Source organism: Chelonus insularis, unplaced genomic scaffold (genome assembly GCF_013357705.1).
Source record: "Chelonus insularis isolate UGA/USDA-ARS -01 unplaced genomic scaffold, ASM1335770v1 contig_133_pilon, whole genome shotgun sequence".
In the NCBI taxonomy this organism is placed as follows: domain Eukaryota; kingdom Metazoa; phylum Arthropoda; class Insecta; order Hymenoptera; family Braconidae; genus Chelonus; species Chelonus insularis.
In genome coordinates this window covers 698,424-721,155 of record NW_023276374.1, presented here as the reverse complement: position 1 = coordinate 721,155, position 22,732 = coordinate 698,424, and the positions used below count along the sequence as shown (strand labels likewise).

The window sequence follows — 22,732 nt, the reverse complement described above, 5'->3', positions numbered from 1 at the left end:
ACCTACAATCTTGTGGTAAGACTGTCTATTTTCAGATGAGGCTTAAGATCTTTTTTCTTCCATCACGTTCCTCATAGTCAAGTACCTTGCTCTAGATATTTCGTTCCGACAGATTTTTGTGTATGAATTATTTGATCCTTCCTTTCAGCAAAATCTGAATGCCTGTTGAAGATTTAAACGATCATGTTGATGAGAATTCAACTCACATATCTATGCTATTTTAAAATCTTTCTTATATCACTCTCTGTCGACTCAAAATAGTTTTCTGGAAGGTTTGAAAAAGAATCCATGAAGTTTAACTTGACGATAATAGTGAATAAAAGGAGTATATATATATATATATATATTGACAGTACTCGCCTTTTCAAGACGTCTATTTATTTTCACGTCATTGCTTAGTAGTTTTCGGACTGAAGGATAGTGAGGGAAAGGAAATTCTGTGGAATCGGTAACGGCGCTGATACGAATTGAACGGCGGTCACCGACACTCATCTCAACAAATATACCAAGGTGCTGTGTGTACATTGTCACGGTCCAAGAGTTTCTATCTACCTAATATTGATCACTACGTCGATCCAATATCGGCTGATCTCGAGCTTTGTCTCGTTTATTTGCTCAAACCCAGTCCTTCTTCATTGATCCGCGTGTCACCCTCGTATTTATATCAAAGTTTGCGGGTTATTGAGGATTTCTTTGAGAATTGTTACTTGTTTTTTTTTTAGAAGAAAGACCAATTATATTCTTTAAAGTTGAATAAAATTTTTAACCTTCAAGAAAAAGAAGTGTACTGTTATTCAAATTAAAGTGAATAGTCTACTGGCAACGGTGATAGTATGATTTATTTTTTTATTTTGCTGAAATTAATTTATTCTACATAAATTACATATTTTAATATCATATGGTAGCTAATTAGTCCCATTATAATTTATAATTACGTCCTTTAAACTGAATTAATAAATTTACTTTAATACGATCTAGTGAATAATGATTAATAATTGATTAAATTAAAATAAACTCTATTAACATATTTATTATTCTTTAAACTAACTGTTAACTTGTGAATATTTTATTAGCACTTTTTTTACTTCAATTACAGTTACATTTATTATCAAGTGAAAATCACTCTTTTCACAAATATAAAATTGTAACTTGAAAAATAAATTGGAATTCGACTCAATGAGCTTTTAACACTACTCTATTATTTTCTCTAAAGGATTCTTCAACAAAACATCAACGCTAACGATATTTCTAGATATATTTACAGATCTATTTTAGCAAAATTCGAGTGTGAAAAAAATATTTGGTTGGTTTGGCGAAATAATTGAATAATAGATAGTATGCACTGTCTTGAGAACTATTCCGAGGTATTTTTGGAAGGATTGGGAATTCGTCAAGATTCCAAGAGGAAAAGAAAGGAGTTGAAGAGGGCGGAAAAGAAGTAAAACGGTTGACTATACACGTTGAGTCAGAAATGTGTAGTTATGTTCGTTCTTGAGAGCGACTAAAAGGGCGCCTACCTGCCAGTACCCATTGATTACCGAAACGCTTCCCACACAATTCCAATGACCGGGGATCCAACGAAAGAAAGAACAAGTTCAAATCTTGCAGTTAAAAAATATTATCCAAGACGAAACAGTGTAAGTATATCCTCGTACCACTTTTTAGGATACTGTTATTGAGAATTCCACGTAAATTACTGCCATAGAACTGTATATTTATTCTCTCAATTGCTACAGCTACATAAACTATTTTTAATTTCAATAAGAAATCCAAATATCTCGTTGAGTGATTGTAGTCTGCATCAATTATTGGCTGTTATGTGCCAATAAGCTGATTGATAAAATGTATGTTTACATTGGAATGAAAGGGTAATCATTTTCTTGATTGAAAAAGTGTAGTGTCAGTGGACAATAAAATTGTTTGTCTATTTCTTTCTCACTCTTGAGTGAGGGAGGAGGCGCCAGGGCGTTTTTGGCGGGGTCAAGTAACCTTTTCATTAGTTAACCCCAGCACTGGCCGCGCGGCATCGCGGACCTTAGAGCCCTAAACATCGACGCAAGCAATGATTCCCCACCGCGAAAAGAGAGAGTCTAACATACAAAGTATATAATTATTAGTGATGCCGTATAATTTTCGTGGCGCCATAAAACTTGCCGGACTTTGGAGACACGTAAATGCCAATTATCAACATCGCTGAGTTTAATCATTTATTTTTACTCCTGTCTGATCTATGGCATATAAAGTTATGACGAGATAAACTCATCTGAATAAAATATTATCGAGGTTTACAGTTCAGAGATCGAGGGTGCAAAAAATCAAGGCATGGACATGTGTAAAGAATGAGCTTTGCGAGCATACAAAGCGGAATAGGGAGGAACGTGAAGAGAGCAAGATATGCGTGGGCAGAGAACAACGTGTACCAGCTTCAATGCAGAGAAGAATGACGCCGCAGGCTGGAAGACGAGAAGTGGTTTTGCAACGAGCGACCACTGTTATGGGAGCCCATGCGTTGTATTGCTCTGCACATGGCCGATTCACGCTTCGGGGCCTCGCCGACGAAAAGTCGCAGATATGCGTTCGCGTGGCATCTGCACACCTTGCGCATAATTAATAATTGCCGCGATCCAAAGTGCAGATGAATAAGTCGACTCTTGAAACATTTTTGTGGCCCTTTTGTTTCTTCTCTGCATTATTATTCTAATAAAATTCTAATCGAGATGGAGATGAGGTGCTGATGACTTTTACTACTTTAAATTTACATCTCAACAGAGTTATTGTTGAAAATTACTCTGCATGTTTGGAGAATCATGAATTGTGAGTAAAATAATCTACTTTGTAGAGAAATTAAAAATTTGGTATTTAATAAGCATTTTCAACTTTCCATTTGGAAGTTATTGCAGTGGGGTCGATGTTTTAAATAAACTGTAAAATGAACAATTGAAGAACCCAGCTCCATTTTTTTGCTTTTAAATATTAATCGTCTCTTGACTATATTTCATGAAAGTAATATTTTTAGAGAACTGGTGAAGGTATCTTTGCTAAACTTCCCAAACTACTCTCTACTTCCAAAGTTTCGTATTGCCTAGAGAAAATTTCTATAAGATAAGATCAAATCAATTTTTTTTGACAATTTCCGTAGTTTTGACCGAGTGATTTACCGTTGGAGAATGATTTATTGGGGTTGCGAAGAAGACGAGATAATGCTCAGAGAATGAGCCAAAGTGGAAGATTAGAGGCGATTATTGTGGATCAGTTGCCCTACTCGAACTGTACACGGCCGTAATTCAAAGTTCGCGTCTGACGCGTGGGTGGTTCAACTTTAACTGTCAGGCGTAAATTTAGCAAAAATATTATTTAAACATTTGAAAATATATCTATAGATATTTATTAGAAAACTTTGTAGCATACAGCTCTCTTAAGATGACAATGCATCATCATCATCATCAAGGATGTGATGAGGAAGAACGAATAAAGACTAAAGCAGAGAGAGTATAAAACTCCGCCCGCAAGTTCTTGGTACGAATCTCCCTTGCTGACCTCGACGAGAGAACGTCTGAAACCACAAATGTATAATTTGCCGCTCGCGAATGCGTATAATCATTGAATACCAGAAACTATCCTATTCATTATTTCGTTTCTCTACGTTTGCTACCAACGCAACCCTTCAGTGCGCAAACGTATAAACCGCGATGAATCCTGGTGATTATGCTAATACGTCCAAAATCATATATGGTCTATATTATTCGGTATCCACTCGATCATAGGTCACATATTTCTTTTAAGCCACCCTCTCTTAAAGTATCATTCTCCAATTAATTATTTATAGAGTTCTACAATATGAATCATCTAGTCCTTTTCGGATTCAACCACAAAATTTTTTTTTCTCCATCTCACAATAATCTTTATCATCCTAGAAAATTATTAGATCAATTGTAAAGAAAGTGTGAGCACAATTATATTTTTTTTTCAAACAACAAATTGTTATTTTTATTAATCGAAGTAGGAAAGAGTGGGGTGAAGTGGAAGAAAAAACGTACATCAATAGATTAATTAAGGTATTAACAAATATTAATAATTTGTTAAACGCATTAATGAATTTTAGTATATTAGTAAAAAAAATTTTTAATCAAATTATTTTTATTTTTAATTATTGATGAATTTTTTTTGTTCTCTCTTGTTCATGAAAAAATTATTAACTCCAATAAATCATAAAATTAACTCTTTAATCTTCATTTTTGTAGAAAAAAATAATATCTTCAGAAGTAAATGCTATCAATAACGCACAATTGGAATGACACAAAATTTAAAAGGCTATTTTACAAATCGTAATATATAATGATTATTCTCTAAGTATCATTAACTCGTGAGAACGACTTATCATTAATGAGTTAAACTTACAAATATATAAGTATAACGATATTATTACAAATGATGTGTTATAAGAAAGAAAAAAAATGAATGAAAACGCTCTAGGGTGAAAGAATAAAGGATGAATTAGGTATATAGTTGTAGGTTTTTAGTGGGCGGTGATACGACTATCCTGTGCTTAGAGTCTTCAAGAAACCGCGAAAGAAGAGGGCTAAGTTGAAACAGAAGATGTTGAAGAAAAGACAGAAGAATTCAAGCAAGACATTCGTGGAAATATCAGTCATTAGCAGCGGTGAATCTAAGAAAATGAGTGTTTATATCGCTTACGTCGCAATTATTATCGAATAAAGACTCGTTTATAAAAGCTGTCTGAAAATGACATGCAATTTTTACAGCCCCCAATTTACTGTAAAGTAATGTCACAAAAACTTTATCCTTGCAAATTATTTCTACTTCTGCTGTATGCAGATTTATTGTTTTTTAATCTCTACATCTATTTCTGAGAATCTTTTCTTTTAAAAAACCATCAATTTAATATAGTAATTTTTTTAGTAATTTAATTAAATTTTTAATAATAAATAACTGAAAAGTTATTTATTATTCATGAATTAATAATTACTCTTTTGAAAATTATCCGAATACTTTCATAAGATTATTCACAGCTGCTCTTAACTGTCAGTATTTATTTTTTTTTTTTTTCAAATTAATTCTATGAAAAAAAAAAAAATAATTTCTTGCCGGATAAAATAATTAGTTTCTGAGTGCGTAAAATGGTTACAAATGCTCGCCCACCTTACATGCATTTCACTCATCTTTTTTGGGAGAAATAAATTTTTTTTGAAACAATCCACTCGATCCAACTTTTTTAACCTGACAGCAAGAAGACGAAGGTGAAACAGCCATTAGAGAATATTATCTTGGCAACCAAATCGAGAGATTAGAGACACGCGAGTATTAGAAAACTATTTCACAACCATTTATGTCATTAATATTGATACTTTTTTTATTCGATTATCTGAGTCAACACCATAGTTTGTTTATTCGTTTTAAATAAAATAAAAATTTTAAATGCTGCAAAAGAATATTGACTATCTGATGGTATTTAAACGTGGGCGTATGTAATATTCACTTTTCACAACAACTTGTTTTCTTGCTTCAACTTGACCAGAAAAAAAATAGAGAAATAGAGATAATATGGAAGGACGACTGCAGACAAAGGTAAATGATTGCTGTCACTCTTCTGGAGAAGTCGACTGGAATAAGTAAAAATTTAATTTACAAATTGTAGAATAAAATAAAAAACAATAAACGAGTGTGTTTACTCTAAACAAATCAATTTCTCGTTATAAAAAAAAAAAAAATAAAAAAAAACCATAAAACAATTTTTTCGTAATGGTTTTTTTTATTGAACCGAAATTTATGAAAATTTATACGATCATTTTCACGTGTGAAAATATTTTAAAACGTCAATACTTTTCGTGTTTATTACAAAAAATGAAAATTACATAATAACTTTCGAATCTTTTGAATGCAATCAACAAAAATATTTCGCAAACTTTCTACCAACAAAGTAAAAAGCTGATTTTGTTGAAAAAATTGGCACGCATTGTCTTTAGTTAAATCAACATAAAGGATTGAAATTTAAGATACCTGAAAGAACTAAAGAAGGTAGAGGTATAATACAACGAAACGTACTGCGAGATCGCGAGAAAGGAAAAAGGTCCAGGATATAAGAGGGCGACTAGAGAGAGTTCGGAGGGTGGTGTAAGCGGACTCTGACACGCGATGCTTGCCTCGAGGGAGCAATCACGCGCAGCGGCCGGCGGGGGCGGCCCGAGAAGACCCCCTTAACAGCGCAACCTGCCAGCCAGTTCTCGACTCTGACTCTTGGCTGCCCAGTGCTCTTGAATGCAAAAGAAAAAAAATAAATAAATACCACGCTGGCTGCGCAATCAATGCCAAAGGTTCTTTGTGGTCTAAGGACGCTCAGCAGTAATGTAGAGAGCGTTGTGATCGTGCGTTGGCGTTGAAAAAACAAGACAATTAATGCACTGAAGTCTTGAGATAGTTATTTAGGATGTGGGACAAAATATGGAATGAAAATAATAAGGGTATATGAGAAGAGGAGATTGTCTTGGAGGAAAAAATGTAGTGCGCACCCGCGGCAGCTCGCAAGGTTTAAGTATGTAAATGAGACTGGAGAACGGATCGTCTCGGTTCAATAGACCTTCGACCCTTGGGTCCGGATAATTTGTTTACGAGCAACGCACGAGGGGCTATCCTCCGTGTGGACCCTCGGGCACCCTCTCGGTCAAAGTAAGACGAAGAAAACGTCAGGAGAGGCAAGAGGGGGCAAAAGAGTATATGGGGGCCCTGCCATCTCTGCAGATTCTCTCGGGGTTTGAGAGAGGAAAGACGGGCGAGGGGAGAAGAAAGAGAGCAAGGTATGCATACGCCAGTTGCGCGCGACCAAGACAGGAGAGATCTCTGCTATACGATTTACATACGATTACTGTAAGGATACGAAGGCACGCACACCCACGCCATGAGAAGGAGAGAAAGAATGCCGCCGTCGCTGTTTCTTCGCCTCAAGGATTCGATGCAAGACCAGCATCATCAGCGAGCCTGGTGCAAAACCAAACTCACGCAAGAGAATAAGAGTATACTAGAGACCGTATTCTCCTGGTCTGGATTTTAGTCCTGGGGCTGTCGGGATGTCGATGAGCAGCAGTCAGCGTGGGCCGCTCAGTAGGATACTAGCTCTCTGAAGAAGCATATCCTTCAGGCGACTATCAGAAAACAATGGTCCTCGTGTATCCCTAGATCAATATGTATCCACTCAATTTTTGGAATATTGTTTTTTCATTGTGATAAGCAATCTAGAGCATTGTTTTGATTTTATATCTTCCTGAGGATGCCGATAATGAAAGCTAGCTGAAATTATTTTGATGAACTGCTCTTGAGCTTGTTCTTGGTGTAGAGTTGGTCTTATAGAACAAGGATAGGCTGTGAATTGCAATGTTGTTGCGGTGGGGCCTGATACTGTAGCTGAGTGGGGCAGATCGGGACCAGTGCAGGCTGAGATTCAATTGCAATAAAAGCACCGAGTCGGTAATGTTAGACGTCAGAACATGTAGGAGAGGGAGAACAGGGTCTGGTAGGTCGAGCCACTGCACGAGTTACGTATCAAGAATTCGCCACGGGCGTGGCCAGATCAGCGAGTGTATGTGCACGATGCATCTTGCCTTTTTTTTATTTAAACGTTTTTTATATGAAACTCTTATAGTCTTGCCTCTTGCATTGGTCCTTCTTTTCCTCCTCCGCATCGTCGGCGACTCTCGAAGCGTTTAGAGGAGCGCGCAATTATGGAATTCCTCAGGCGTCTCCTCGAGGATGCTCGACCTCCAAAATTTTTTGAAGCATCTCTCATCGTTTCTTGCGCTTTCTTCTTTGCCATATAACCGAAAGTTACTCCGTTTACGCTGTTGTTTCACCTCGTGAATCAGATACAGGTATCTGCAGTATAATATATTACACAAAGGAGAAGAGCATTCGGGGTTTCGCGAGAGCCCCTCGGGACATGCGGGTGTATAATCTTTGACCGGTTCGAGAGCGGAGCTAAAACTTTGGTCCCAATTACAGGGCCAGTACCACCGAACGAACGCCTCCACCTTCCTTGAGAGGAACTAAGAGAACCGTCAGAATTTTTGCTGTCTCGGTTTTGTCTTATAATTAGTTTACTTGTATACACAGGAACAACAGTTTACCAGAATCACTGGAATTCCTGATAAATTTACTGGAACACCTCTTTTATTCGAGGAAGTCATTAACTCTCAAATCACGTCACTCTTGAATTAACTTTCTTTCAAGATCAATCAAACCTGGATTTCAACGAATATCCAAATCGATTATAGACAAGGGAAAATTTGAATAACATTAGCATGATTTTAATTATCATCTAGAAGAAGGATAAAAATTGTAATAGTTGAAATTTAAAGAAAATTTTAAAGAACATATCAATATTGAATGTCTGTTCGTATATTATTGTTTATATGATAATTTCAATTCAAAGCCTGGAGTCGTAGTATCGTTACTTGAAGAGAATATAAATTAAATATTGGTGAATCGATAGTGATTCTCTCACTAGAAGAGAAGGAGGAGGGAGAATGCGGGTGGAGAATAACGAAGAAAAGAAAACGTTTCCTATAACGGAAAGGTAAGCGCAACGATGCCTAAAGGGGACAAGTCTGGACTTATGGACCAAGTTGTATGTAATGCCGCCTCGAAATTACAACAACGAGCTAGTCGTCGGTGCTACTCTCTGCTACACCAAGAATATATATACACAAGACACACTGCTATACTTATGTAGTACTGATGTAATTAATTCTCGCGAGATATAATTCCAGAGGATATTACAAGCTAGAGGATAAATTTATAATCGACTCGGTCGTGTGTGACATATAAAATGGAGCGGATAAATTTTTACATTGATGGGTGGTCGCGTGCATATGCACATGGACGATGCAGAGCAACCATTCCAGTGAGGGGGAGTTGGAGGACGCGTTAAACTGCGCTATAGGTTAACTTAAGTCTGTTTGAGTGGCCGCGAGGCCACAAGATTTCTCGGACACATAATTAGCTAACATCTATCAGCCCGAAGCCATCAGCTCTGTATTCAGACTCAGCAAACCGACCTTATCGTCTTCCGTATAAGTGTACGATAATTCGCATTAGTTTATTCTGCATTCTAGAGCACTATCTTATCATTCATTAAAACATAAATTCTCTTTGATACATCAATAAAAATTATATACCTATTAGTTGAATGTAATACACTAGTGAAATAATCAAATGAGAATTTCAAGTCAAGACACCTGCCAAACGATTGTCCGAATGCACGAGATGAAAATAACAAAAACTTCATCAAGTATTCTTGCCTCGGGATCAGTTTACAAATGGATCGATTTCACGTAACTGTAATGTCGGCGGTGAGAAGGGAAATCGTTTAGCATAATTCTACGTTAATCATCAGCATAGAGTAGCGACTTGCAGCTGTCCTAAATCCCACGCGTGATTCTTATGATTACATTTTTTTTTTATTGCATGACAAACCATTTTTCTTGAAGGAATGAAAAAGAATTCTCTTGCAACAAAATTGTTGAATTATTTTCAGAAGGAATATGATGGAAAGAGTGTAGGTATATGGGATATTCCCTTGATGCAGATCCGCGGTAATTGGCCACAGAGATGCTGGAGAGGCTCAACGTCTTAAAAGAGAGAGAAGGAGGAGCCGTCGTAAATCGACCGAAGCATTTGATTACTTAATTATTTAATCATGCACATGGGTGCGAACAAGACACTTCGTTAACTTATATATTCTTGCGGATAAAGCTGGAGAAAACAATAATGAAAGAAAAAGTGTGACGCCATTGAAGGCAATGCTGACAAGTTGTCAGGAATATAATTACGTTATTTTTAAGATGATAATTTGTAGAATGTAGTGCAACTAAAAACGGCCAGGAGATCCTTTTTGTGTGCCTCACGGGGCTATCGGTAACACTCGTCTCGGCCCCCGTCGGTGTTCGTTTCCTTTTTACCGCGGGCACCCCGCCCGGACACGTGGCGGCGCGTGGCGCAAACTAAAAAAGAGAGACGAAGGAAAGAAAAGGGAAGACTTTTTTCGTGCCTTGCCACGTTCGAATTTACTCGTATTAGGGCGAAAATAATTAGCCATCAGTTTTAGGTTTCTTCTGAATCTAAACTAGAAAACAAGACGTGTTTCAGCTCGTTGCAAATATCAGCATCAATTCTCTTCAATTATATTCATCTATCAATATTCACATCAAATCAATTTTTAAAAATAAAATTCATCCTTTAACTTTTTATTTTTCAGTCAACATTGATCCTTCATTATTTAATTGAAAATGAATTCTCCAGTATTAATATATTATTTTCATGTTTTACTGAAAATCTAGTCAACATATGTGACAGTTTTGTATTTTTCAGTTTCAATATTGATTTAATTAATTTGTTAATTGCAGGCTTGATGCTTTTAGGTATATATGTAGGTATAGCTTTAGGGGACGTTGAAGAGTTGATTGAAATGTTGTCCATAAAAATAACCCAATTTAGTGAGGTCGGTAGTTATCGTATTAATTATGGGTAATCTTTCCTGGTCTGACAATAATACCTCGATATAAATGATTCTCATTACAAAATCACTCTTTTAATATCTGTTATGTTACATAATCTATTTTCCGTGTATTGTTATAATTGAATTTATTTTAAGTACAACTTGGCTATTTGATTCTCTCAATAATTTGTCATTTAACTCCAGGCAGTTGTCCACAATCGATTAATTCATTTGGCACAAGTAACTTAATTAAAGTGTCTACATTAATTAATTATTATCTAGAAACATTACATATGACCGCAGGAAAATTGACAAATACATATTCTCATGATTTTATATTAATAATCATTGATTAGATTTATTTAATACCAACACTTGAAAATGATCTTTTTAATCTGCAAAACAACTAAGTATCGAAATAAGTTAGTTTTTATTTTTTGACTGTGAATGAATCATTCACAAATCGATATTTTCTAATAAATTTACAGAGGTCATTGAACAAACGATACTTTTAATATCAAGTACCCTCAACTAAGGTAAACTAAAGGGCAGAGTGGACACGTGTCAGCTAAAATCATGATACAGTTACACTCAAGAGATTATAGGATCCCTTAAGTGTACTAACATGGCTACTTGATAAGGGTTGAACTTAACCAGTTGCGGTTCTTTTTGCTTCTTAATTATTTCTCGACACTCTGAGTAACAATTGGCGAAATTAAGAACATCATCAAGATCACGTGCAAGTGATTATAACACGTGAATATTAAACAAGAGTATCAGTAACATTTAGGAAACAAAGTTAAAAAAATTAATTGATAAATTAAAATAGTAAGATATGTGAATGCATATGCAGTAATCTAATCTTTGTTACTTCCGTTTTCCAATGCATTGCCGGGAGCGATAAATGCCGGAGGCGGGACCGGGTGAAAAAATAACCAAAATAAGCGGCCAATAAACGACGGCCGGTTAAATGTTGGACTTGCTTACTCGCGAGTAAAAGAGCTACTGGTTAATTACAGGCTTGGCAAACCTACACCATAACCAAAAGCATCAGTAAGGACCTAATAGAACCGTCTCAAGTCCAACCGCGCCCTCGACTGCAATATTATCCAGCGAGATACTTAAGTGCTATCAATATTGGCATTTATATTGTTTATTCATCACTTGAAGCAATGTGAGACGTAACGAGAAATACAGGTGGTTAAATTGGCGAAACGTCAAACTTTATGTCTGTAAACAAGTGATTATTATGCAGCCAAGTTCAAACGGAGGCTCTCACAGAAGTCGTGTGTTCACCACGGGGGTCATGATGCCCCGCAGAGCTTCAACTACTCCATAACCTTCTGCTTGTTCTTTAAGTATGACTGATGTGCCAAAACATTTCGCTGATTGTTCTTGACTACTTTGCTTGTTTGATCTTTTACCCTATTATTAGTTATCTCTCAGTTTATTGTTCCATTCAAATTATCAAGCCTTTTAATTCTATCAAAACAAACTAAATTAATTTTACTCTGCTTCATGTTGAAAAAAATGACTAATTTTTTGTTTGATTTAATTTTTAAAAAATTAAACGAACATAGATGAAATGAAACTTTTTGGTGAAAATGTTTTCATCCTATCAGAAAGAGAGTAAAATGAAAAAATAAAACGATTAATGGATTAATTTAAAAAAATTGCATCTAAAAACTCATTAGCCCAAAAATTCCTGGAGTTGATTTATCGTAGATTGTCGTATCTACTACCTGAAGAATAAGAAAATACAATCTCATAGTATATATAGCTGAGATACATATAACATGTGAGGACTATGAATTTTTTATTTTTCGTCTTTTTGTTTTTATGGTTTTGTCATAATTTTTTTTCCTCTCATCCTATCTCGAACAGCGAACCCGTTAAACGACTCGTTAATTGTATTTTTAGGGGCTCCTGCAAGTGGAGCTCAGGCTCTCTTAATTTACTGACTAGTTCGTTTGGTTTACAACGAGTCACGATAGCACATAACAGACACCAAGGTTCATTAAATCAATCTGTTGAAGTAAACCAGTAACACATTGCTGAACTTGTAATTCATATGCCCGGAGCTTAATACAAAATAATTGGTAATGATGAAAAAGAAAATAATAAAAAGATGTATGTAAAAAGATATTTGAGTCTGAAATCAGTAGTAAAATTAATTGATAAATCAATGAAGAATATATATTGAACAATATCTGAAAGAGAATATAGTCAAGCAGTGCATATACAGATTTATTTGGACGCAAGTTAGGCCGAAAATAATAAATCTCTGAACGCGCTGGAGGATTATTAAAAGCGTCCGTGGTTCGTTCTCCTCAGAGCAAGGTGTAGAATGAGAAAAACAAAACGCATTACCGTTTCTTAATGAAGCTGAGGGTTACGAACGGACGAACGGCACAGTCCGACGCAGGACTGACGTTCAGAACTAATTGGAGCCACGAGATATTGGAAGAGCTCAAGAGATGCAAGCGAAAGTGAAGCAAAGAGAAAGAACATGAGTGTGACGGGAATATGAGAGAAGGGGAGAAGAGAATTTCCTAAGCCTTCTACCTCAACTTAAAGTGCACCAACAGATGCATTAACTACTCGTCACTCTTACGACGTTTGTTTAACGATATTATCGTTTGTTGTGAAAATAAAACGATTAAGACCAATTTTAAGTTTACTCGGGTAATGAAATAAACCTTTGACAGAGACAAAATATATTATATCTATGCTTTAATAGTTTGATGAAGGCGGCTTCGATGATATTTTAATAGCCATTTTTTACTGCATCATAATTATAGTCATCTCTGGTTACGACTAATGCCAAATTAGCATCTTTTTATGCTGAAATTTGTGCGCTCTCATATCATTATCAAATTATCCTACGTGAAAGATTGTAATCATCTTAGGAAAGCTTTTGTCTACGAATACGCCTACCATGAGCATGCGTACATTTTTTTTACACATTCTCTTACACTTTTTATTTTATACTTTCGATAGCGCTTTAGATTTCACGATACTCATCGACCCGTGCAGACTTGCCGATTGTACTGATAAGCTTCCAGGAATTTTGAGATTTCTTTTAATACGTTTTATTGAGAGAATAATTGTTTTAAAAGGCAAATTAAATTTTCTTTAGAAAATCTAGATCTTCATGAAACATCCACAATAATTTTTATAACTAAGTTTTAATGTCTTTTTTTTTTGTTTGAAGAACGAAGCAAGATGTTTCTTTGAATGCGTAACTTTAAAACAGTATTCGTTCAATTTTCTAGGCGACTAAACGTTGGTTTCAAGGGTCCTTGTGGACCTGGCAAAGCGTGCACTATCCTGTTAAGCGATCTCTCCCCGGACCCACAATCAAAATTCAAATCACACTTTTACAGCTCAACATAAAATCAATAATCGACCTTTCGACTCTGTAAGAAATTCCGTCGAAAGTAAATCACAGACATTATTTGTTCATTCAATTTTGACTACACTTGCCAGAATATATGGTTAACAATGAATTGCCAGAGAAACAAAAGATGTAAAATAAAATAAATTCAACTATTACAGTAAGAAGAGGCGAGTGTAGGTTTATTATAAATGGTTTTTCGATATTGCCTCATGTCTTGGCTCACACTGGACATGGGTTACCGCGGTTCATTTGAATAAGTTAAGGGTCTCGCTTAGTGCAGGCTCAGCGGGTCCATTACAGCTGGGCAAAAGCGGCTAATTACCTGCCTGACGTGAGTTATAAACCCCACTTCTCCCATACTACTTCCATCTCTGAATATTTTTAAAGCGATCTAAATTTTTACAACGAAAAAGGGTTTCAACCGCTGATTGCTGATGCTCGCCTGTTTTCGGTGATATCCATATGCAGCACATTGGTTTTTTCTGTGTGCGAGACCACCAAGGTACTGAAAAAAAAATAAACATCCAATAAAGGGAATGAAAAGTAACACAAAAAAAAAACATCATCGTCGCTGAAATCAAAGCAATCTTCATCATGATGGAGCCAATGTCTTCTGAGACAGGTGTAAAGTCTTATTGCCCAGTCTCTGGTCCTCTGCGACCCCTTGACAGTTGTAATTTTGTAATAAACGATCCAAGGCTCGGCCTGCAAATTAATCTAGTTTGTCATGACGTGGGCGGGTTGCATCAAAGTGCCGCTAATGAGAAAAAGGTTGGACCTTCTTATTTGTCAATGGAATCAACCAAGTGTTGGTGAATCAAGAAGTCTACGCTCTTTGCTCATCATCCCTTGAGGCTCTGTCTCGGACAAGGGTCTTAGCGTGAACGTGCAATGCGTATCATAGCGTCGAGACGCCTTGAGAAATTTCAAGTGTCCAGGTGAGCCTGTACCATGGATACTATAGAGCACCCGAGGGACTACTAGTGCTTCTACGCCTGAATAAGGTCTTGCGGATATGATATAAGCGCCTGACAAGATAGACGGACACTAGGGCGGAGGGAGTCTATTTCATGCTTAATTTCACAAACTCCATTTCATCACCACCAACAGCGTTGACATCGCCCTCTGCTCGCTTCACACAGGAGGGTGAATCCTTGATCCTTCAGCGTCGAATCCAAGCAAATGGGCTTTCACTTGTTTAAAACTACTAAAATATCTACCCTTTTGCTCTCCCCTACATCAAAGATGAAAGCAGACTCTGTAAGTGTAATGTTTAGTTCATCAAGTCTTTAAGAAAGTGTACTTGCAAAAAAAACACACACATGTCAAAGGCTTATCTTATTTTAAATTTTCAAGATGAGGAGCATTTCAAAATTCTAGAGAAAGTCACATGCAAATATTAGTTGAACACTGGACTATTGCAGTTACTATTTTCTTTTGTCTTGCCAAATGATACATCCACTTGGTACATCAACAAAAAGAAGTAAATAAATAAAAAAAAAGTAACAAAAGAAATATGCCACCGTATATGAAAAGGCCTTTAATATTTTCTCTTGCTATTTTTCATTCTCTTCTGTGTACCTTTATTTTGGCCGTCAACATTATCTTTATTCATCCCTCACTTCTTTCTTCTTTGTTGCTTTTTCTTAATTAGTTAATAGAGTAAAAATGATAACATTAAACTAAAAAATTATTCCATAAAATTAATTAACAGTCAGTTGTTTTCAATTTAAATATAAAGAATTTAATTACTTATAGTATTTTATTCTTTTAGATATAATTTTTTGATAATAAAGGGTCAGTTGGTGACTTTTCATCAGTATTGAAGTTGTGTAAATGTGGGTTCCATGTTAATAAAAATTTTTTAACGTTTCAGGTGCAACGGCAGTACAAAATGAAATTTGTCTTGTGCATTATTGAAGAATGTACACCAACACTCAAATATAAAGTGCCTCAACATGGTTCATTGTATTGAAGCCGTTGAATAGAGCTGCATCAGCGAGCTGTGGACCAGCAGGCTGTATTGTCATTGAGTTTAAACAACGGACCTCAACATATCGCCCGACAAATCGCTGGTGAGTGTACTTGGTAAGTGATGCATTATTTATTGATAGTTTATTCTGAATCATACGCACTATTTAAATTATGTAAAAACCCATACGCATATAAAGAAGCTTTAAATTATATTTTTAACGGATATTTTTTTCTTTTAAATAAATAGAAAATTTGTATGTTCATGAACATCAATACGTCATAAGAGTTATTTTAAACCATAATTAAATAGAAATGCAATTTGTCGTCCCCTACAATTTCGGCTTGGATGATGCTGGCCAACCCAAGTATTTCCCTTGCAAACCATCACGCGATTACACTAATTCAGGTATCATTTATTTTCTGTTCACCCTTCTCTCGACTTCATCCCTTATTTCTCCGGCTGAAGCAAATGAAGTCCTACTGAGTGAAAAAGATAGACTTGAACCCCGCCTAGTGTAACTTTGAAGTGCGGTTGGTTTTTGATGTAGCCACCAACTGTTCTCTTTCTTCTTGCACCATGCAAAACAGTGATTCACGGATTACCCTACAGCATCGCAATGAATTGTCAAATTTAAAAGTCTTTTAATAGTACTAGAAATGACATGATCGCTTTTTTTTTTTGAATTAAAAAAGATTTAAAATAAAACTAGTCTTGACAAATATTTTTAGAAAGTTATTCTCTCGTTTAAAATATTTCATCAATCATTTTTGTTGATGTTAAATAAATTTTACTACTATTTATTTTCATCACTTATTTAAGAATATTAATTTAAAAATCCATAGTAAATAATTCTTTCATGAAAGATTTTTTTTTCTTATTTAATCATCTCTTTCTTAACGTTACAAGTCTCTGTGATCATGATCGTCGAAGTAATAATCTACAAGTACTCTTTGACCCTTGTTATTTCAAGCAATGGCATAATCGTGCACTCGACTATGCCACGCGACTGGATTATGCTTTATTGGAAAATGTGTAAATATCTCGAGCTCTCTTGAATGTGCATTTTTGAAACCACATCGTTGACTTGATGCAAAAAGTAAACAGGAGGAAAATAATATATTTTCCTAAATTTATTTCAATAGAAAATGTGAGGGTGAGAAAAAACGTGCGATTTTCGATCGACAAATCTCAAGAGTACATCTACAGTCAAACTGTTGAGGGTAGAATAGTATTCGACAGAACAAAGAAATCAAATGGTTCAAGTCAATGTATAAAAGAGTCCTGCGTGATGCTGAGAAATCTTTAGCTGCTGCTGTTATAGAGTCCTCGAATTTGTCAGCAATTCAATTTTGCTGGGGTTAGGTAACTTTGTTTCTGCTTTTCCTGATTTCATAACTTGGAAATCTCACATTTCCGGTCAGTTTTCATACAATTTTCATTTTTTGATTGTCGCAAATAAAAAGAGTTAAAATTGTTTAAATAACATTTCTTTTTTATTGGCAGTAAAAAGAGTTTTTTAAATATTTCAACAATAATTCAATTTCAAGTCAGGGATGTAATTTTTTATCTACTACAAATCAAAAACAATTTAATTGTATTAATAGTTTATAATGAAAAATAAAATTACCTTCAACATATTCTATAACAAATGAAAAAATAAAATTAAATTATGAAAAATTTATTTCTAAAATTAAAAACAATTCATTCACTAGTGTAATAAATTTATTTTAAAGGAATAGATGATAAAAAAAATGCTTATTAAAATCATGATGTGTAGAATAAAACGAACGTTTATTCATTGGACGTAAATAAATTTTTTAATAAAATAAATTATATAATCCATAAAAAATAATGTATATTTTTAAACGCAAATGTAAAAAGAAAATGACTGTTCGTGCAGTCTTAGAAGATATTGGTACAGTCACGAAAGGCGAAATTTCTCACGGAATAGAGAGATGGTTTGATGGACCCTATATAAATATTCATGCGGTATTTGAGAGAACTCGCGTATTCATGACACGGCTGATCCATTTAACGCTTGACGACGACGTCGACGAGAGAAGCTCTCAATATACTTCGGGTCGAGCAATAATCGCGTGAGGCTTCACTTCTGCGCGCTACCATTAATCCAACAGCACCAAGCTAACCGAATAATTCCGAATACCGGCATCAACCAACGTTCCACAATGAAACTCTCTAGCTAATTGTGTGAAGATTCATTCGATAATTTTATAATCCATATAAGTAACACAGTTAGTTAATGAGATTATTAAAAAATTACTCACCTGCCAAGTATTTGAATCCAAGGCAAGATAAGACATGTTGATAATTATATTGTCAGTTAAGTAGTCTGACTATAATCAAGCACAATCGATGATGCTGTTGATTGTATCACCGTTGCAACTATTTCCACTCACGTGTCTGGTAAATTTGGAAACATCATTTCCTCTTCATTCAGCCGGTTTGTCTGCAATTAATTTAACAGCCATTTATTGCTTTCAGTAATTATAAAGTCAAATAAATTACTGAACATGCACTGAACCATTAACAGAAAAATTAGCATTATTCATTGATTTTCTTTTTTGCCAAGTTCATTATTATTCTACCATTACTGTTAAATTCAAATATAATTTAATCAAAATAATTAAATAAATTGTTACAAACATTTAATAATAATGGTTAAATATCCATTCCTTCTGATAATTTATAATCGTTATCAAATGGTGCTAAAAGATAAAAAATGGTTTATATTAAAAGATCAGGCAAACAATAAAAAGATGATAGAAAAGATAAAAAGTTGTATAAGAAAAAAGTAAGAGGGTTTGAATTGCATGAAACCACGACGGTCCATCTCCCTGGGGCTTTCCGTCAACTGAATTTAGTTAAGCAAAGTTAAATACGACTCCCAGAGGTGCGAAAACTGACTTTTAATTGTAAAAACTTTGAATAGACTATACATCTTTATGTACACGCAACCAGTAGGAAAATTACGCGGCTCACGTCGCTAAGCGTTAATCTATTTGTTCACAAGATCCAATGAACCCATGTTTATTTACTTTATTAATAATAATTTTCTTTATTTATAAACTGGTTTGCTGTTAACAACAATTTTGATTAAAAATTATAAGTCACTCGTCAAAAAAAAAATTTATTTCCATTTAAAAGCTCCAAATGAAAAATAATATTAAATTGAAAGAAAAAAGAATTTTGATAGAATAATGATAGGTCTTACCTTTAACAAAATCGCAATGCATTGACGTTAAACTCCCTTGGCAAGATGATCATCAGCACGTGAGCAGTTCCAACAACAAAAAAAGCACTGAGAATTGATCAATTAAACAAACATCAGTAACAAATAGTAACCATAATAACCAACAAAAAAACGTAGAAAAAGAATAAAAAGTATTTATCAGTCAAAAATAAGAATATAAATAGCACCAAGTATCAATCAATAAAGTAAATGAGAATAGCTTGTGAGTATCACTAGTTAGTCTCGCGCGCGCGAATTAATAGTCGCGTATGCAGTGTCCAAGTGTTTCACCCGTAGACTGTACGGCAGGAGGGTAGGAAGGAAGGAAGGAAGGAAGGAAGTGATTTTCGTATTGTATGGCCAAAGTGGACCGCACGTGGCGCGTCGCGATGTCGCACTGTGCTCGAGGCAAGAGGCGCCGCGGCGCCCCCGCCGCCGGGGGTGTGGTAACGCCTCCAGTCACATGACATTGTACCACCACCGATGTACGTATCTGCGTGTACAGTGCGCGATGCTGGTGGAACCTATAAACGAGTGCTGAGCCGGCGCAAACAGCCCCCGCTCGTTTCATGCCTCTCACTCGGTACCATGGACCTCATCTTATACCACACCCCCGCCACCAGTTCTCCCATCACGCACCAGCTCTTATCATCCTCTCCACAGATCCATCTGCGCATGACCGATCGATTCCTATCATCCCTTGACTTGTCTTCTAGTTCACAGTGCGGAAGTGTCGCACTCTAAAATCCTCTTCTTACCCTCCTCCAATCTTCCTCTTTCATCTCCACCTTGTCTTTTTCTCATCACGCAGTTAACAATCTTCCATTTACTACGTTAACTTAATGAATAAACGACATATTTTACGCACCAGGGAATTTATTACACGTGTTTGTTTGCAAAGTCACGTTACCCCGGAAATAAGCATCTCCATAGTATACTTGGATTATCAACGTTGGCAAATATATAAGCACATAAACATTTCTCAACTATGGCATTCAATCGATAGTGCTGATCGTTTTGAACATGGAGAGCAGATGGTCCGGTATCAGCAAGTATCTCTTCTAGAATTGTATGCACGAGACGGCTATGTGGATAGAGAGGTCAAAACGTTCATCTTCTTGAACGATAGAAAGTACAGCACCACGCCTATCGTAAGTCGTGACTGGTTTATTGATGCTAAGGAAATGCCAAGAAAAAATTCATGTGAAACTTTATTGGACATAATAGTTAAGGTACATCAAAAATACAACATTTTCTACCATTTTTATCACTATTAATGTCCTCAGATATTCAGTTATTCTCCTCTTAAAAATGATTAACACAATTATTTTCTACTAAATTGATAATAATTTTCATAATCACTAGGAAATTGATTTTTTCCTGTCAATAATTAAAGCTAAATAAATAATTGATCATGATTGAAAAAAAAATAAATGTATCAAAAGTATAATATTGTATAATAATTATGAGGACTAATTTAATATTCAAAGCGAGATTAATTACATATTAATTGATAATAATTAAATATGAAAATCAAATTCATCTAATAAGAGGAATCATCATAAAATATTGAATCTACCGGAAGTATTTTTTTTTGCCAAATGATCAAAGTCTAAAAAAATGATAACTTACATTAAAAGCTTTAGATTAAACGTAGTTTTTTTCTCTCAATTTACTGAAGAACAAATTTTTTTTTCATGTATTTCCAGCATAAATCATGAACTGTATAATTATGAAAATTTATTCAATATTGAAAGCTAGAATTATATATCGAATGATAATTAAATAAAAATTACAGTTTGGAGAGAAATCAATCGTCGCTATCGGAATATTAACCAGATTGTAGTGATCAGGTATAAACTCACTTGATCAGTATATCGTCCTGGTCTCAGTTTATGGCCATCGATGTGAGTAGAAGCCTTGTACCGTACTCGATGTCCAATAACTTTGTAACTTGGTCGTGTGATGCAATTTACCTACTACATTATTATCTCTAAAGTTAAGCCGATGTAAGTTTGAAATTACTAGTTAAATTGCATAGACCTATGCGAGAGAGATGACTAAAGCTTCATGTAATCTGCGCAGGTGTTTATCTATTGGTTTGCTTATATCCTATACCTATACCTCATACCTGTACATATATCATGATTATAGTGTAGGTGGATTTCCGTGTTATATCCAGAGGATGTTCTCAATAAAATTACTTACACGCAATATTAAGTTGATCAATCAATTTGAATAAGAGTGTTATCGTTTTTGTTATCTCATTTTAACTTTACCCAACTTTATATTCGATTGTAATAAAAATCCGCTTCTGATTTAATAACCTTCACAAGTGAAACAGTCATTAAAATTGAAAACATTTATTTGGCATGATTCAATAATTTAATTAACATGTCTTTTGAATAAATACAGTTTTCCTACTTATATTAATGGATGTTATAAAATAATTACACTCTGGTTATCATACACAAAAGTGTAGAGTATAATCTTACATATAATATATGAATATTTTATTTTGATTAATAATTAAAAGCTGTTACATATGGTACTTTGTTTATCCACTATATTCCACATCAGGTTGTGAGTCTGTTATGTGTGTACCTGCTTTCTCTGTACGACAAAACAAGCAGCCAGTTATACACAGTTCTAGGGAGTACAGTCGGCCGGTAAACATTACCCACTCCAAAACTTGTCCTTACATTTGTGTATTTTTTATTATCATCTTTTTTTACTTACTTTGTGTTCCAATTCTTTTCTTACGATACTTTAAATTGATCGGGGATTTAGTCGATTGTGATTTCAATTGATTTGGAAAAATTTCCAATTGTTTGGAGCAAAATAAAAAAATCCAAAGATTAGGAATCATCCCTCCCATGAAATTGATGCGTTGAGGTAACTTCTGACAAAACATCTTACGCGACCAGAGAAAGGTTTTTAAAATCCTTTCTCAGTCTCGAAAATTTAATAGTCGTAGGGTAAGCTGTTGACTCAAGCGCGTGGCGAATTCACCTTTCAAAACAAATTCATCCAAGTTTTTCTTTTTTTTTCTTTAACTTGAAAGTTCTCTGGAGTTTTTGGTAAGTGGTTTCACGTTGGTTGTACACATTCCGAGCAAATAAATAATGTAGTGACTGAAATATATAGATACAAAGGGAATAATTAGAGTAAATAAAAATGGATAAATTAAGATGTTGAATTTTTCTACAAGCGATGCGTGATCAAGTAACATATTTTGGAAGCTGCTTACATATGCTCCATCTCCATAAAAATACGAGACCGTAAAGTCCACACAGACTGCGGGGTCATGGCTATGTGATACAGCTTTTAATTCGTGATAGAACATTAGTTCGGGACTTATTAGGCATAAAAGAGAACACCCATCGCGCGAACATGTTTCAAACTCACCACCAACCATCTTGCCAGAGTACATTTTAATTCATTTTATTTCTTTTTCCAACTATTTTTAATTTATTGAATTATTTTTCCTCGTAAAAATACTTCACTTCAACAAAAATAGTATTAAAAACAAAAGAACACATCTATTACAATAAAATAATCAGAATTTTTTTAAACATTTAATTAACAAGTATTTTGATGCAT

At 34.9% G+C, this 22,732-nt stretch overlaps 1 protein-coding gene across 1 annotated transcript in view; it reads right to left on the bottom strand.

The window, feature by feature from the left end:
• TfAP-2 (transcription factor AP-2) overlaps positions 1-19,392 on the bottom strand; it is a 71,985-nt gene extending 52,593 nt beyond the window's left edge. The window contains exons 1-2 of the mRNA XM_035095314.1: positions 19,112-19,392; positions 18,165-18,346 (exon numbers count right to left, since the gene is read on the bottom strand). Coding sequence (XP_034951205.1) covers positions 18,165-18,200 — 36 coding nt within the window. The 5' untranslated portion in view covers positions 18,201-18,346; positions 19,112-19,392. The remainder of the gene's footprint in view (positions 1-18,164; positions 18,347-19,111) is intronic.
• Positions 19,393-22,732: the final 3,340 nt, after the last annotated feature.